Consider the following 19392-nt stretch of genomic DNA (forward strand, 5'->3'; position numbering starts at 1 on the left):
TCCCTCCAGCGTCCTCCAGTAGTAGTCAGGAGGGCCTCCCACCCTACCCTCCAGCGTCCTCCAGTAGTAGTCAGGAGGGCCTCCCACCCTACCCTCCAGCGTCCTCCAGTAGTAGTCAGGAGGGCCTCCCACCCTACCCTCCAGCGTCCTCCAGTAGTAGTCAGGAGGGCCTCCCACCCTACCCTCCAGCGTCCTCCAGTAGTAGTCAGGAGGGCCTCCCACCCTACCCTCCAGCATCCTCCAGTAGTAGTCAGGAAGGCCTCCCACCCTACCCTCCAGCATCCTCCAGTAGTAGTCAGGAGGGCCTCCCACCCTACCCTCCAGCGTCTTCCAGTAGTAGTCAGGAGGGCCTCCCACCCTACCCTCCAGCATCCTCCAGTAGTAGTCAGGAAGGCCTCCCACCCTACCCTCCAGCGTCCTCCAGTAGTAGTCAGGAGGGCCTCCCACCCTACCCTCCAGCGTCCTCCAGTAGTAGTCAGGAAGGCCTCCCACCCTACCCTCCAGCGTCCTCCAGTAGTAGTCAGGAGGGCCTCCCACCCTACCCTCCAGTATCCTCCAGTAGTAGTCAGGAGGGCCTCCCACCCTACCCTCCAGCGTCCTCCAGTAGTAGTCAGGAGGGCCTCCCACCCTACCCTCCAGCGTCCTCCAGTAGTAGTCAGGAGGGCCTCCCACCCTACCCTCCAGCGTCCTCCAGTAGTAGTCAGGAGGGCCTCCCACCCTACCCTCCAGCGTCCTCCAGTAGTAGTCAGGAAGGCCTCCCACCCTACCCTCCAGCATCCTCCAGTAGTAGTCAGGAGGGCCTCCCACCCTACCCTCCAGCATCCTCCAGTAGTAGTCAGGAGGGCCTCCCACCCTACCCTCCAGCACCACAGAGGAACCCCCACAGCTCCCCACCCCCTCCACAACACAAACAACACCCGTGCCTGCCTGACTTTCTAGGAATGGCAGAGTCAAGTCGACCCAGCCTCGCTAGCTTTCTATTCCTCCCTTGTTTTCCATATGCTTCTGTACTCAGGGGCGCAGCTTTGGTTTTAGAAGTGTGGGGGACAAACACTCCAAACAGCCTACCCGACCGCTCGGAGGTGTCCGCATGGTCCTAAAGCAAAACCGTTGCCTCGTTTTGTATCACATTCCAATGATAAAACCGGGGTGGGACAAAAATGCAATTTCAGAATATGTGCTATGCCCCCCGTCCCCCCCGTCCCCAGTGAAAGTTGCGCCCCTGTCTGTCCTGTTGTATTCCACAACTCCAACAACAGCCTTTCTAGACACTCACTCTCCTGCCATTCTTCTATTCCTCTCTCTCTTCCTCTTCTCCATCTCACGGCCACACGGCTCCACAGGCCACTCCAGCCACAGTGTGATTTCATGACTTGTTCAAATCTCTAGGCTAAAATTTACATTTTTACAAGGTGCGGCATCAGCTAACTTTGCGGCAGTTAAAAAACGATTCAGTGACAGAGGGAACTGTGCCCGGAACGACGGACCTGGAGGCTTCAACACCTGAGATGGAGGTGGGACTACCTTCTCATTGAGATGTGGGTATAGGAGGGGTATCCCTACATATGAGATGGAGGTGGGACTACCTTCTCATTGAGATGTGGGTATAGGAGGGGTATCCCTACATACGTATGAAGGCTACATGAGCATGCAGACATACTGTGAGATGGACACACACCACACATGGACATGAGCAAACACACACTAAAGCACTAAGGACCTAGACATGCACCATATAGACAACAAGCATGCAGACATACTCGGACATGGACACACATGAACACACACATGGACATGTACTGTATTGAATTGTATTGAATTGTATTGAATTGTATTGTATTGTATTGTATTGTATTGAATTGTATTGAATTGTATTGTAATGTATTGAATTGTATTGAATTGCATTGTATTTTATTGAATTGTATAGTATTATATTTAATTGTATTGAATTGTATTGTATCGAATTGAATTGTATTGAATTGCATTGAATTGTATTGTACTGTATTGTAGATGATTGAAGAGGTGTCCAGCTTACTGGTGTGCATGTGCACCTACCTTCACACCTACAGTAGATTCACATGCACACCTACGATTAAGTCAACACACACACACGAACACACACACACACACACATTATGACAGTACAGTCCAGTAGACTGAGAGTCTGACGCGTGGCGTCTTCCGCCCCCATTATCCCCAATGAGTCACTGATCACTATTTAATTATGTGGAATATTACAGAGTGACTTGGCAGCATGGCGTGACTAAGGCCAGGTCAGAACCATAAAGTTTACGTGCCCTATCTACCTACTCAGGATTAATAAGTTATGAGAGAGAGAGAGAGAGAGAGAGAGAGAGAGAGAGAGAGAGAGAGAGAGAGAGAGAGAGAGAGAGAGAGAGAGAGAGAGAGAGAGAGAGAGAGACAGCCAGCCTACACCTGGCTTAAATGGTTGGCAATAAATGAGGCACTGAAAATAAAAATTATGTCCTGTCATCAATTCAATGTGGTGTTTCTGTGTCTATGACTTTAGGTAAACTCAGCAAATAAAGAAACGTCCTCTCACTGTCAACTGCGTTTATTTTCAGCAAACTTAACATGTGTAAATATTTGTATGAACATAACAAGATTCAACAACTGAGACATAAACTGAACAAGTTCCACAGACATGTGACTAACAGAAATGGAATAATGTGTCCCTGAACAAAGGGGGGTCAAAATCAAAAGTAACAGTCAGTATCTGGTGTGGCCACCAGCTGCATTAAGTACTGCAGTGCATCTGGACTGCACCAGAACTGCCAGTTCTTGCTCTGAGATGTTACCCCACTCTTCCACCAAGGCACCTGCAAGTTACGGACATTTCTGGGGGGAATGGCCCTAGCCCTCACCCGCCGATCCAACAGGTCCCAGACGTGCTCAATGGGATTGAGATCCGGGCTCTTCGCTGGCCATGGCAGAACACTGACATTCCTGTCTTGCAGGAAATCACGCACAGAACGAGCAGTATGGCTGGTGGCATTGTCATGCTGGAGAGTCATGTCAGGATGAGCCTGCAGGAAGGGTACCACATGAGAGAGGAGGATGTCTTCCCTGTAACGTACAGCGTTGAGATTGCCTGCAATGACAACAAGCTCAGTCCGATGATGCTGTGACACACCACCCCAGACCATGACCTCCAGTACAGGCCTCGGTGTAACGCTCATTCCTTCGACGATAAACACGAATCTGACCATCACCCCATGTAAGACAAAACCGCGACTTGTCAGTGAAGAGCACTTTTTGCCAGTCCTGTCTGGTCCAGCGACAGTGGGTTTGTGCCCATAGGCGACGTTGTTGCCGGTGATGTCTGGTGAGGACCTGCCTTACAACAGGCCTACAAGCCCTCAGTCCAGCCTCTCTTAGCCTATTGTGCGTTCCTGGTGTAACTCGGGCAGTTGTTGTTGCCATCCTGTACCTGTCCCGCAGGCGTGATGTTCGGATGAACCGATTCTGTGCAGGTGTTGTTACACGTGGTCTGCTACTGCGAGGACGATCAGCTATCTGTCCTGTCTCCCTGTCTTAGGCGTCTCACAGTACGGACATTGCAATTTATATCCCTGGCCACATCTGCAGTCCTCATGCCTCCTTGCAGCATGCCTAAGGCACGTTCACACAGATGAGCAGGGACCCTGGGCATCTTTCTTTTGGTGTTTTTCAGAGTCAGTAGAAAGGCCTCTTTAGTGTCCTAAGTTTTCATAACTGTGACCTTAATTGCCTACCGTCTGTAAGCTGTTAGTGTCTTAACGACCGTTCCACAGGTGCATGTTCATTCATTGTTTATGGTTCATTGAACAAGCATGGGAAACAGTGTTTAAACCCTTTACAATGAAGATCTGTGAAGTTATTTGGATTTTTACGAATTATCTTTGAAAGACAGGGTCCTGAAAATGGGATGTTTCTTTTTTTGCTGAGTTTATATGAGTACATTTTTTATTTTTTAATTTCACCTTTATTTACCTTACAGTATGTAATAGTCATAGTTAAAGGCCCAACGCAGCCGTTTTTATATCAATATAAAATATTTCTGGGAAACAATGAAGTACCTTACTGTAATAGATTTCCATTCAAATGGGCAAAATGTGCTTTTTAGCAACAAAAACAAGTTTCCTGTCACAAAGGAGCTAAGCCCCACTAACCCAAATAAAAGACAGGAGAGGGAAAAGACAGGGAGGGAAGGAGGGAGGAGAGAGGCCTTTTGGCAGAGAGAGAGAGAGAGAGAGAGAGAGAGAGAGAGAGAGAGAGAGAGAGAGAGAGAGAGAGAGGCCAGAGAGAAAGAGGCCAGAGAGGGAAGGAGGGAGGAGAGAGGCTTTTTGGCAGAGAGAGAGGGTGAAGAGGGTCCCCTGTGAGCAGGGGCTCTGTCGGTACCCCTCCTCCACCTCCTTTTTCATCCTCCTCTTTTCCTCAGGTTTCTGCTGACTCAGTAAGAGAGAGAGTGAAACAAAGTAAGAAGAAAACAGAAGAAACAGATGTGGTCTCTTTGGAGAGAGAGAAGGAGAGTGGGGAGCAGAAGAGGTGAAGTAACAGGCCTCCCCTCCTCCATCCCCCCATCCCCTCCCCCTACCATCCAGCCTGCCATTTCACACACTACAGAGTGGTGTTTCTTTCTGCTCTGGCTCCAGCCCCGGCCAGGTCTGGCCTCTAGCTACAATGGGAGAACAGGTCCCAGGTCTGTTTGTATAGCCAACTCCTATGGTCGTTATTATGCCAAACATATTATATTGCAGGAGTTGGCTATATAGCACAAACAGATCTGGGACCAGGCTAGAGAGGAGAATTTCTGAATAAGCCAAATAAGGAGGACAATGTGATGATGAATGGAATCTGAGAGGTGATCAGACAGAGAGTAGTGCTTGTATAAGAATAAGTAAGGTTTATCTACGCCCACACACACACACACACACACACACACACACACACACACGCACACACACACACACAACATTGTACGTTACGTCAGCTGTCTGGTATCTTCCCCTGTCCAACGAGAACACTTCAAAGAGGGCCACCATCAGAATCAGACCACATGTTATCAATAATAATTATAATTAATGAATTTATGTATTTATTTCTATTACAAGAATAATCTCAAAGTGCTTCATCACCAAAACACCAGCCAGATGCTTCTCTGAACTGAGTAACATCCCAGATTGGTTTGTTTTTAACTTCTAACCAATCCCTAGTCATAATTTTCCTTCAATGACTCACTTTATGTGAAACAGATACATGAAACTGAGAGGGAGGGACAGAAAACAACACCTGACTGGCACTGGTAGGTAGACTGTCTCTGTCTATAAAACAACACCTGACTGGCACTGGTAGGTAGACTGTCTCTGTCTATAAAACAACACCTGACTGGCACTGGTAGGTAGACTGTCTCTGTCTATAAAACAACACCTGACTGGCACTGGTAGGTAGACTGTCCCTGTCTATAAAACAACACCTGACTGGCACTGGTAGGTAGACTGTCCCTGTCTATAAAACAACACCTGACTGGCACTGGTAGGTAGACTGTCTCTGTCTATAAAACAACACCTGACTGGCACTGGTAGGTAGACTGTCCCTGTCTATAAAACAACACCTGACTGGCACTGGTAGGTAGACTGTCTCTGTCTATAAAACAACACCTGACTGGCACTGGTGGTAGACTGTCTCTGTCTATAAAACAACACCTGACTGGCACTGGTAGGTAGACTGTCTCTGTCTATAAAACAACACTGACTGGCACTGGTAGGTAGACTGTCTCTGTCTATAAAACAACACCTGACTGGCACTGGTAGGTAGACTGTCCCTGTCTATAAAACAACACCTGACTGGCACTGGTAGGTAGACTGTCTCTGTCTATAAAACAACACCTGACTGGCACTGGTAGGTAGACTGTCTCTGTCTATAAAACAACACCTGACTGGCACTGGTAGGTAGACTGTCTCTGTCTATAAAACAGAACGGGGTTATGAACGTCTGATCACTAGCAGAGAGCAGCAATGTCAGATGGGCTTTTCCAGTCAGCAGGTGTGTGTGTGTGTGTGTGTGTGTGTGTGTGTGTGTGTGTGTGTGTGTGTGTGTGTGTGTGTGTGTGTGTGTGTGTGTGTGTGTGTGTGTGTGTGCGTGCGTGTGTGTTTGCAAGCTTATGATGTGGGGATGAAGGAAAAACTGGTTTCCTGGGCCTTGCCTAGAAAAGGAAACTACTGGTAGTCAGTCTGAACAGGGCGAAGAAAGAGAAAGAAAGAGAGAGAGAGAGAGAGAGAGAGAGAGAGAGAGAGAGAGAGAGAGAGAGAGAGAAAATAACGTCGTCAGGGAGCGATGTCAGAAATGGGAAGGAAGCCGATGGCAACAGAGGCCGACCGAGGAACCAACCACGCGGCAGCGCTGCGGTTAGCAGAGTAGCATACTAGCGTCACGCTGGTTACCAGCAGAGCAGCTGCCTGTGACACTCTGGTAAAAATGAGAAGAGAACGGAAGTAAGAAAACAGCAGTGTCACCCTGCAGTATCTGTCTGTCTGTCTGTCTGTCTGTCTGTCTGTCTGTCTGTCTGTCTGTCCGTCTCCGTCCGTCCGTCCGTCTTCCGTTCCATCATCCATCCATCCATCCATATCCATCCATCATATCATCATCCATAATATATCCATCCATCCATCCATCCATCCATCCATCCATCCATCCATCCATCTATCCATCTATCTATCTATCTATCTATCTATCTATCTATCTATCTATCTATCTATCTATCTATCTATCTATCTATCTATCTATCTATCTATCTTCACAGATAGATGGTGTCTGAAATTGCACCTTATCCCCTATCTAGTGCACTTCTAGACCAGAGCCCTATATGCCATGGACTTCTAGATAAGCAGGTTGTTTCAGGGCAGAGATGTGTTGCTGTGTGTCTGCGTGAGACTGTTCTGCTGTCACCCAGCCAACAGTGTCCTGGTAACAGCACAGAGTGCATGGACTTCACTGTCACAGAGCCAGGGCACGCACGCACACACACACACACACAGCCACACACACACACACACACACACACACAGCCACACTCACAGACGGAGTAGGGCAATGAAGAACAGCTTGTAGCAGCTAGGAGTCCAGGACAGACCAAAACACAAAATCCTGTCTCTTTCTCTGTCCAAAATGGCAACCTATTCCCTATACAGTGCACTACTTTTGGCCCATAGGGAATAGGGTGCCATTACAACCTAGCCCTAAGGGCGTGAAGGAGTGTGAGCTGAGCTATGTGAATACCGATACAGGGATTGTCTCAGATTAAGTCCCAGTCATACTGTCATTAAAAGGGTTGGACCAGGATGACAGCTGAGAGGCTGAGCACTATTGGTTTCCTTCCATTGTGGGTTGACAGGGATCAGCCTCCCAGAGAGATCCACTAACACAGAGAATAATTGAAAAGGTTCAGGATTAATCAAGCAATCGCTAAATTCCTTTGGCTAAGGCCCGGTATGGAAAAAAATTGTATTATAGTTTTTTACAAAACCCTCAAATAGAGTATCACCGTAACATCAACAAAGATACAGGAAATAGCGACACGACAATGCTTTGAGCCAACAGGCCCAAAGTTTCATTACAATAATGGGCTATTGCAGCAGGAAGTAGGAAGCCAAACCACCACATTTTAACACATTTTACATTTGTTTACATTTTAGTCATTTAGCAGACGCTCTTATCCAGAGTGACTTACAGTTTTAGTGAGTGCATACATTTTTCATACTGGCCCCCCGTGTTACCATAACGTAATTTGAGGACACAAGTCTGGACAGGGTTCGGGGATCCACGGTGCGGTATGTTTTCGATGGATCGCAAACCCTCACACACACAACATCTCCCCTCTCCCTTAAAGCCTGTCATTACAGACAGACACAGGCCTCTTTTCTCCCTGACATGGGAAAAGGAAAACAAGGGAATAAAAAATGGAGGGAAAAAAAGGAGAGATTGTTTTTGAAAGGAAATGAGGTTGAGTGAGCCAGAGTTGAGGCTTTGGGACTGAGACAGACGGCATTTCAACGTTGTCTCGACGCTGTCCCCAAGGCCTTCCCCCTGTGGGACACAGTGCCACAGCGCTGCCATAGCGTTGCAGGACGGCAGTTAGTCAACAGCGTCAGCGACCCGCAACAAAAGAAAACAGCGGCACCCCTTTATGACCCAAAGTTCACTTCTTCTTCTCTATGGCAACTGTCTTGTTGTGACAAGAGAGGTAGAAAGGCAACTTTTAGTTGGCATTTTAACTATATGAAGAGTGCCTTAATTCTCCTAGTTGTTTTTAAGACCAATTATCTCCTTCACCAAAGAGCACCTATCTACAGACACCTGTTATTGTGTACCCTAGCAGTGCTTCCCTTGCTTACTGTTTCTACAACCAAACTATGTTTGCAGTCTGCTACACAGGTTTTAAAACCCCTCACTTAAAGAAAATACATCTGCAAAGTGTGTATTTCAAGTGGAAGTACAGGCCTAAATTACCATTCTTTAACCGCTTAACCTCCTGTTCTAATCTATTGCATCAGTGACATTGAAGGTTGCATTCAGAAACCTGGAAGTTCGTCACTTCAACAAAAAAACTACAACTTTTCAGAAACTCGTGGCCACATTGATCGTAAGGGAAATTAGTACAGTGATTATGGAAGAGCTTACCGGCACTCGCACATTTCAGCATGTGAAACTGACTGCAACTATCATTTCAGCATATGAAACTGACTGCAACTATTTTAGTAACCCAACCCCATTGGATCAACCATGCAGTAATATCTCAACAACAGGATACCTATACTCAGGTTCAGCTCTCTCTCTCTCTCTCTCTCTCTCTCTCTCTCTCTCTCTCTCAAGTCAGAGAGAGGAATATGTCTTTACATGTTTTTCATGAGCTGTCGGCAGAGGTCAGTTACTACTCACTCACATTAGTCACGTGACCGGCAAACCCAGAGCTGGCTCTCAGCAGTCAGCACGAGTGACAGCTCACATACACACTACACACACTCTAACAGGACAGTCAGTCACATTTCTATTGGCCCTATCCTAAGCCCAGGTAGCAGCCAGTCAGTATTTTTCCTGTATGGTCCACCACATTACTAAATCAGCTGGGTCGGGGACGAAAAACAAACCTAGACACAAAGAGGTCCAAAAATACGCTAACCTCTTTTCTTTCATCTACCCTCATCAAACATCCCTCAACATCCTTCACTTTGCAATATGACACTTTGTTGAACCAAGCAGGCGCCGGTGTGTGTGTTTATGTGTGTGTGTGTGTTTCAGAGAATTCAAAGCTCTAGAAGACTTCCTGACTGTGTATGGACACACCCAATACTTCTACGGTCTATGATGTCACATGGGGGGTGGACCCACCCAATACGTCTATGTTCTATGATGTCACGTGGATCACTGCTAGCTAGCTGGCTGAGCCAAGGAAACCCTAGGGGGACGTGTGTGTGTGCCAGAGAGAGAGAAGTGTGTTTTTGTTTGTGGCTCCGGTGTGTGTGTGTGTGTGTGAGAGAGAGAGAGAGAGAGAGAGAGAGAGAGAGAGAGAGAGAGAGAGAGAGAGAGAGAGAGAGAGAGAGAGAGAGAGAGAGAGAGAGAGAGAGAGAGAGAGAGAGAGAGAGAGAGAGAGAGAGAGAACCAGAGGGAATGGGGGAAGAGATTAGTAGAGAGAGAGAGAGAGAGAGAGAGAGAGAGAGAGAGAGAGAGAGAGAGAGAGAGAGAGAGAGAGAGAGAGAGAGAGAGAGAGGTGCAGTGCATTCTGGGACGTGAGGGCAACTCAGGAGGCCTAGCTGAGAGACATGACAGGCAAGGGAGGATTTAACCTCCTCCCCTCTCTTCACCACCCACCACTGGATTATCACATTAATGGCAGGATTCCCCTGCCATACATGGTAACAAGTTTCGCCCTATGAACAGACACGGAGAGACAGACAAATCTAATAAAAAGTATAGGTTGAGGTTGCCTTTGAAATCAGATTATTATCCGTCGGCCCAAGGCACATGGAGGAGGGTGGCTTATCATCTTTGATGTGCTTTTATCTTTTATTGGAGGTGGTGGAGCGAGAGAGGGTACGAACAAGTGGGCGGCCATTTTGATATTTTCAGTCTGCACTGTGCTTTTTAGCTTTAGCTCCACAGGAATACATCTGACATATACCAACAGTCCTCACCCCATCACCTCTCGTTTATTAGGGAACAGGGAGTCCTTCCAAGCAAACCATGGGACTGTCTGGGCAAGAGACACACAATACAGTTCATACAGGGAAAATGAACAGGAGAGACAGAGGGGGAGGAAGGAGGGTGGGGAAGGGGGAAGCCTGCTCTCAGATCTGTTTGTGCTGTATAGTCGAGTCTAATAGACCTATAGGAATTGGCTATAAACTGATCTGGGATCAGGCTTGCGCCAAGTCTAATAGACCTATACGAATTGGCTATAAACTGAAGAGGACTGGCCACCCCTCAGAGCCTGGTTCCTCTCTAGGTTTCTTCCTAGGTTCCTGCAATTCTAGGGAGTTTTTCCTAGCCACCGTGCTTCTACATCTGCATTGCTTACTGTTTGGGGTTTTAGGCTGGGTTTCTGTATAAGCACTTTGTGACATCTGCTGATGTAAAAAGGGCTTTATAAATAAATGTCATTGATTGATCTGGGATCAGGCTAGCGCTAAGTCTAATACACCTATAGGAATTGGCTATGAACTGATCTGGGACCAGGCTATATAGCACGGTGTTGTGTCATCTTACCTGTGTTTCTCCAGCTCGTTGTGTGACGATCTGAAAGGGCAAATAAACAAAGACATGGATGAGTTCCTTGGGAACAGGCAGTTACACTGTAGTTACACTGTAGTTACACACTGTAGTTACACACTGTAGTTACACTGTAGTTACACTGTATTTACACACTGTAGTTACACACTGTAGTTACACTGTAGTTACACACTGTAGTTACACACAGTAGTTACACACTGTAGTTACACTGTAGTTACACACTGTAGTTACACTGTAGTTACACTCTGTAGTTACACTCTGTAGTTACACTGTAGTTATAATGTAGTTACACTGTAGTTACACTCTGTAGTTACACTCTGTAGTTACACTCTGTAGTTACACTGTAGTTACACTCTGTAGTTACACTGTGGTTACACACTGTAGTTACACTCTGTAGTTACACTGTAGTTACACTCTGTAGTTACACTCTGTAGTTACACTGTAGTTACACACTGTAGTTACACTCTGTAGTTACACTGTAGTTACACTGTAGTTACACTGTAGTTACACTCTGTAGTTAAACTGTAGTTACACTCTGTAGTTACACTGTGGTTACACACTGTAGTTACACTCTGTAGTTACACTGTAGTTACACTCTGTAGTTACACACTGTAGTTACACTGTAGTTACACTGTAGTTACACTGTAGTTACACTCTGTAGTTACACTGTAGTTACACTCTGTAGTTACACTCTGTAGTTACACTGTAGTTACACTGTAGTTACACTCTGTAGTTACACTGTAGTTACACTGTAGTTACACTCTGTAGTTACACTGTAGTTACACTGTAGTTACACTCTGTAGTTACACTCTGTAGTTACACTGTAGTTACACTGTAGTTACACTGTAGTTACACTCTGTAGTTACACTGTAGTTACACTGTAGTTACACTCTGTAGTTACACTGTAGTTACACTCTGTAGTTACACTCTGTAGTTACACTGTAGTTACACTGTAGTTACACTCTGTAGTTACACTGAGATGTGTGCAAACCTGGTGGCCAACTACAAGAAACGTCTGACCTCTGTGATTGCCAACAAGGGTTTTGCCACCAAGTACTAAGTAATGTTTTGCAGAGGGGTCAAATACTTATTTCCCTCATTAAAATGCAAATCAATTTATAACATTTTTGACATGCGTTTTTCAGGATTTTTTTGTTGTTATTCTGTCTCTCACTGTTCAAATAAATAAAATTATAGACTGATCATTTCTTTGTCAGTGGGCAAACATACAAAATCAGCAGGGGATCAAATACATTTTTTCCCTCACTGTATATATATATATATATATATATATATATATATATCGTTTTTTTGTACCAAAACTCTGCATTCGTCATCGTGTGGAAAACGAAGTCCTCTTCCCTCGATGTGTGTATGTGTGTGTGTGACATCTGCCAGAGCTTTCAACACACGCACACACACACATCAACACACACACACACACACATCAACACACACACACACTAGACTGGACAGCAGTCCGTGTACGTCTACAGTCCTACACTGTAAAGGGGTTACTGTGCATTTGACAGTAGCTTACAGGTAGCTAAACCTACTGTAATATAAATATGGTATCAAAGCAAGTACTGTGTAATGACACACAGTACAATACCATCAAATTGACTTTATTATCCTGTAAAAAAGTAACCGCTACCGCAATCGGAATGAATGAATGAATTACAAGGCACGCCTCAAAATATGTTAATGAGCCAGAAACAACAATATCATTCCATATATTTTTATATATATATATATGTGTTTTATTGTCAGATGCACCGGATAGGTGCAGTGAAATATGTTGTTTTACAGAGTCAGCCATAGTAGTATTAGGATTATAAGTGCCTTGCTCACCTGCACATTGACAGATTTTTCACCTTTTCAGCTCGGGTATTAAAACCAGCGACCTTTCGGTTACTGGCCCAATGCTCTGACCTCTAGGCTAGCTGCCACCCACTAGTGGTCAAAAGGTTTTACAGTACCATTCTAAATACAGCAATTACTTCCCCGCCCACAACATTTTCCCACAATGCACCATAATGTACAGTATGCTGCAGTAAAACGTTTCAGAGTATTTTATTGTTGATAATACCCCAAATTACCATATAATTTACAGTTTTCCGTTACAGTGTAGACACTGTAGCATCCCACAACACATGGCTATTTCAGGCCAGGGAGATGGGAAAGCTATTAGGACGACCCACCAATGGAAATTAATGAGAGCACTGAAGTTCATGTCCCAATAATACCCTGAAACTACCATCTAGGATGCCAAGGAAATAACAAGCCAGAACAATAACACAAAGACCCCTGCCGTCGAGTCCACCACTCTTTTCAGTCGATCCCTCTTAAGTGCCCTTAAGTCGGCCACTTTTAAGTGCCCTTGTGCTGGCGACTTCAGGGATGGGAAAGGGAAGATGAACTGTATCTGCGTAGGCCCACTGCCCCACAGCTCACTGCATGAGAGGCTTGAGCTGATGCTCGCCTATCATGTGTGCGCCGTCACCCATCGTCATATTATCCAGGGTCGTGTTCACTAGGGCACGCAACTGAAAACGTTTAAAAACATTTTGTAATGAACAACTTGCCTTTTTGACAGGACAAGTCCAGGTAGTCTCTCCCGGTTTTAGTCGGTTTTCTTCCATTTGGTGCCTAATGATGATACCCAGATGATATGACGCTCTGCACATAACACAGTGTTGTGTGTGCTGCCCCTGGGGCTCTCACTGGCCATGCTCAGTGGAAGGGGGAAAGGCCTACAGACGCTGGTGCTGCTGACAACCCCTTTTCACCATCCTACGCCACGGGAGAGGAAATGCTATATCTCCTGTACAGGGAAGTAGTCCTATTCAAATTTGAAACATGTGCAAATTGGGGACAGGCAAAGCACGAGGCGACACATGGTTTCCTTAACCGAGGCACGGGTGAAAGAGGCCCAAAGAGGCCCGGCAGGGAGGCACAGTCAGACACCAGACTTGCCTCACACCGCAACAACAGACACATGACTTTGAATGTCATATAAACTGTATAGTATAAGATTGAAAAATCACCGCTAGAGTCGGGACGGGACTGGTGTGTAAATAAGGCCTACATCAGCCACCATTTTGGGGATGGATGAAAACAGTCGCTTGGTTATAAATGCGTATTATATGAAAGCCTGGGATGTCCTCGTTTGGTAGCAATGCAGTGAAACAAAAATGAGGAGCTCTATGCATCCGTTTGTTGTTTTGAGGACGTACATGTTCAAGGATGTAATGTTATAATTGTATGCATGTACGCCAGTGTACTGCTTAACATTGGTTTACAACACAGTGGCCGTTGCATTTATTGTTTGTGTCTTCAAAGTAAACAGGGAAACTCAACTGAAGGTTCTCCTTTCTTCCACACCGATTTGCCTCTGTCACGTGTCGTGTAAAAGGCATAACATTGCACTACAAGCAGAAACAATATTAATACATTAAATCTAAAAATGAATGGAGGGCTTTTAAATAAAATGATTGAAAACCATACCTTTATTTATTTATTTTTTGCTAAGTAGTTTCCCTGTGTCAACTAATTTCCACTGATTTTAATGCAGAAATTGGGGAGGGAGGGAGATCCATAGCTCCATAGCGTTGCACTGACGACTAGCTGTAGTCTGCAGCGCAATGAACTGGTACCAGAAAGACTAGCTGTAGTGTGCAGAGCAATGAACTGGTACCAGAAAGACTAGCTGTAGTCTGCAGAGCAATGAACTGGTACCACAAAAGGGAGAGAAACTCAGGCTGTGGCCAGACCAGCTGTAAACTGAGCCCTCGGCCCAGGCAGGGGCAGGGTCTGCTAAGGCTGCATCTGTGGGGCACTGTGTTATGTGGACATCTGTGTGAGCTGAGTTGAGTTGGCCACCACACCCACCTGAGTTTGCCACATCCCCACTGTTTTGCTCCAAGAAAACACACTGTGACTGCACCACAAGACTTGAGAATATAGGCCACTGACAGTTCCTATTTATCTCACAGAACATATGGTTGATCAAATGTGCCTCTTGGGTGTGTGTGTGTTATCCTGCATATGTTTTTTCACACAAGGAAATTACATTTAAAAAATAATTATCAAAGCGTGAGACAGCTTCTAATAAAAAGTGTTGAGGGCACTGCACAGGACCTATCATGTGATGTGCCAACCAATAAAAACTCAGTGAACTTAATGTTAACTAGAATGACCCGTACATTTAGCGCAATAACAACAAACATTTCTTAAAAGTGGTTTAATCTTTTTTCAATTGCAGTCTATCTTTCCTGAAGCACAGCCGCATAAAGTAGAATCAGCGCGACAGGAAAATCGATACATTTTACATTATATTTCTGTTTATCTATGTCAAAACGCTGTGTACTGTAGCCTACGGAGATGACGACGCGCGCTCGGTGTCATATGGGTCATGGGAGGGAGTGACATAACACAAGTTCCAAAACGTTGCAAATGCGGTAGAAGTGTGCATGTACAAATCAGTACGTGAATGCATTGGAGAAAAGGGGTTAATGTCAGAATGATGCATGTGTGTTTGAAAAAGAAAGTGAGCACCAAAGTGATGCTGTACGCGTGGCAGTGTTATTACGACATCTAAACAGAGAAAGAAAAATGGCGTTTGTATGAATGACGAATAAACAAAAACAGATCGATTGAACTATTGATATATCGATAGAAAAATGAGTATATTTACCTATTGTTCTGTGTTTTTCTTGAAATTGTCGAAGCTTTCGTTTTCTTTCGGGAAAAGTCGCTATTGTACGGTAAAACAGACGCGTAACCATGTTCTGCTTCTATTGACAAAGTAAACAAAAACAACAGGGTTAATTTCTACACAGGCTAATACATTCTACGTAACAAGGGATATAAATTGGCTATCACATAATAGAACTGTCAATGCCATATATGACGTAGCCTAAGAAAAACATGTTATTTGATAAAAGTGGTTATGGTGACGTAGATAAACTCTTTGACAATGCTGGAGCAAAGCACAAGATTCAGGACAATCTAATATTGAGTTTATCTACGTAACCATAACCATTTATAATAAACATGATATAAATCATGTATTTTGATAATAAATTGTATCTTGAACTTGTCCCTAACCAATTGTGAACAAGGCTATAGCCATTGACATCAGATAAAACAGGTTATAAGGATTTACTGATCATACCAATGCAAAACTACAAATGCAAATAGGTTATAAACCATATCTAAATACTTTTCCTAATGTGTTGACTAGTTTGTTTATATGCAAGTTATATCTATGTTGGTCGGTCTGCAATAACATCACGGCACCGGCACAGTATGTTCACAGCTCATAAAGTGACATCATAGCTGCGCTATGGCTGTGCACGTCCACGAAAACTTCATATAAGATAGAATAGAAACAGTTTAATTTTCCTAACATTAAATGCGGTCATTAACCCAGTCAAAGCCTTTTGACATTTTGGCAGGGAAATACCTCTGTCTCTTCTTTCCAAGTATTCTGCAGCCTCCAGGAGAATTAAAAGAGAATTAAGTTCCATCTTGTTGACTTGTTGTATAAAAATATAAAATAAAATCTATATACACAAATGTACAGCTAATGTAAAAAGAAATATGAGACAAAACGAAATAAAAACTAAAACTGTGTTAGGTCGATATGAATGTCTATGTTCAGTTCTGAGTCTTGGGGACTCCCAGCTAGATTCATATCAACTGCACCTAACTAAAAACCTGCGAAGTGAAGAACGGCTGTTCTGGCCAATTAGAAAATAATAATATCCCCACAGGGCGGTCCCTGAATTCGTGCCTTGGCCAATAGGGAAGCTCAGTGACTGGGGTTTATGAGGAGAATGTTGATACATTGCGAATTGCCTTGTGATTGGCTTGACAATGATAGTAACACGGTAGAAGCTATACCCTAGCAACAGCGCGTGTGACCCAGCCCCGTAATCGTTCATTGGCTGACATCTAGATAACTGGCTGTTGATTGGCAGAGGGGAACCTTTGGGCGTGTCTTTTTCCTTCCTCTTGAACATTGAACTTGGCTGTTGTCTGGGTTGCCAGTGTGGCTTGCTCCTCGTCAAAAAGTGATCGTGGAGGAAGTCACGTTGGTGTTTGTTGAGCAAACTGCACGAGTTAGACAATTTATTTCAGGAAAGTTTCAGCTCTGGTGTGCTTTAGAATAGAGGAAAACTGCTATTATATTGCCATGACATTGTATGAAAAAAATATTATTCTTTCACTTTTATAAAATATGATACTTTCACTTTTAAAAGGGTATGCTTGCACTTTAACGTTTATTATCATGCTATATATCCAGTAGTTACACATGATTCAAGTAAAAGCAAACATATTTTGGGAAATTTAAAAAAATATGTTTTGCAACCACAGGATGCTGTTAGAGAGAGAGAGAAAGAGAGAGAAAGAGAGAGGGGGGGTTATAATGAAATGCAAAGACTTGTGCATGTCATTATCTTTAAAAAAAAAATACATCTTTATAAAATGAAACATTTTAGAATGAGATAGATGACCATTGAGCACAGTGTCTTGCAAAGCCTTCCTCAGGAGAGAGCCTACATGCCACAGTGCCTGGGGTGTTTACCAAGCTGTCTGGTCATTTCCCATGCCTAATTTTCCCAGTATTCCCTCAACTGCAACATTTTACAGAAATAGCCCTCAATGTCAGTCAGTGAGTGTCAAAATGACTCTCCAGGTGACATTTCTCAGTGTTTGCCTTTAAGTGTCATGAAGGGTAGATCAACAGAACATGTATGTTGGTGGTGGTTGTGTGGATATTGTAGAAGAAAGATATTGAACAAGAATTTGTGTAAATATCATTGGCTAAATGTAATTATATAATGCTGTTGTAGACACACAACAAAAATATATGAAAGTAATATTTTTATGGTAGTGTGCATTTTGCTCCAAAATGGTGCAAAGTAAGAGGATTCCCCTACACACAACAAGCCCATAACTTCCACTCCACATCATCAGTAGTCGATTATGGTGATGATGTCACACCCCCAGCAGGGTCACATGATGTGGGCCTAGCTGTGTTGCTGTCCCTCAAGGCAACAACACACTGCTACGCTGTAACCATCATAGAACCAGGCTATACTGTTAAACAAAACTTACCTCACTGTTACTATAACCTTTACAGTAATTGGTTATAAAGTGATATCTATATTTTATTATTGCCATGCTATATCACATACCAATGTAGTTATGGCAGTAAAATGTTGCCTTGTGTGTCCTAATAGTAACCTTGTAAACTTTTATGATGTTTTACTGTAATTGCCTTATGATAGGCAATATGTCAGTCTGTTCTTAGATGAGTGTACAACATGGCCCAGTTAGCTTAGCCTGATTAGACCAGACTGAATGTTGCACTCACTGGTGACACAATGGCTCAGGGTGGTTATACCAGGCTACAGCTGGCTACCAAAGCCAACCAACCTCACCCACACTCTCACTATAAGAACGCAGTGGTGAACAAAATAGCACAAAGGAACACACACCAGAGATAACGAAGTGGCAAAGACATTATTATGTGACAACATTAGCAACAAAGATAAAACACAAAGATAACTTGATCTATTAAACCCTCACCAAAATGCTCAAAGTCTTTAGGTGTAGCCGGGCGACATATTTAGAGGCCTGCATGCCTGTATGCCCGTTGACGTGTGTGATAAGATTGAGAAGAAGAAAGAGAAAGAAAGCATATAGGGTCTCAGGAAGCCAGTGATAATAAGACCGTGATTGCCAGATGCTTGTAGTGACCAAGGAAGCGTGGGCAGTGTTTGAATCGTCAGGGAAATGCCTGTATTCACAGTCACTCCATACGTAGGCTGACTCTCTCTGTACAGTTCAAGTCAACAGACGGGTAAGACTGGACTGGACTGATGCAACATGTAGGCATCAACATAAACTAGTTTAGTGATCATTTTTTAACTACAGGACTGTTTGTCAGGATTTTGAATTATTCCCCAGATGTGTTGTTATTGTGTGTGTGTGTGTGTGTGTTTGTGTATGTGTGTGTGTTTCAGTATCTGATGTCACTGATATTTCCCATGAATATTGCGAATATCACTGAATACCACTCTTTTACCAAACAGATCAAAGACAATACAGAAACCAACTAAATGAATCACCTTGAGTTGCAACTGAAACCAGGGGACTTAATACCAAGAACAAATGTCCCTAGTGGCCTACCCTTTGTTTAGCTGAATTCATATGCATGTTTTTATTTATTTATTGTTTCCTGATACTTGTTTGTTGCAGTGTACTTCTGCCTCTATGAATGTTTCTACCACTATTATTAACAAGCCAATTCACCATTGTTCATGTGTGTGTGTGTGCATGAATGTGTGTTGGTGTGTGTGTGTGTGTGTGCGTGTGTGCATGTGTTTTAATGAAACCATTCATTATATATATTCATATTTCATTTGATAACCTATATTATTGGCTTATATTAATACTGGCAGGTTGGTGTGTGTTTATCCAAAGGCAGGTGGTGTTTCTGTGTGCTATTCCCTGTTCACCCACGACTGCGTGGCTTTGCACGACACCAACTCCCTCATCAAGTTTGCTGACGACACCATGGTTGTAGGCCTGATA

The 19392-nt window shown here is 44.1% G+C and overlaps 1 protein-coding gene across 1 annotated transcript in view; it reads right to left on the bottom strand.

Annotated features, from left to right (window-relative positions):
* The window catches only part of mxd4 (MAX dimerization protein 4), a 35906-nt gene extending 19396 nt beyond the window's left edge, over positions 1–16510 (bottom strand). The window contains exons 1-3 of the mRNA XM_041870938.2: positions 16253–16510; positions 15482–15581; positions 10762–10791 (exon numbers count right to left, since the gene is read on the bottom strand). Of these exons, the coding sequence (XP_041726872.2) occupies positions 10762–10791; positions 15482–15581; positions 16253–16316 (194 nt within the window). The 5' untranslated portion in view covers positions 16317–16510. The remainder of the gene's footprint in view (positions 1–10761; positions 10792–15481; positions 15582–16252) is intronic.
* Between the last annotated feature and the right edge of the window lie 2882 nt (positions 16511–19392).

Source organism: Coregonus clupeaformis, unplaced genomic scaffold (assembly GCF_020615455.1).
Source record: "Coregonus clupeaformis isolate EN_2021a unplaced genomic scaffold, ASM2061545v1 scaf0315, whole genome shotgun sequence".
Taxonomy (NCBI): Eukaryota; Metazoa; Chordata; class Actinopteri; order Salmoniformes; family Salmonidae; genus Coregonus; species Coregonus clupeaformis.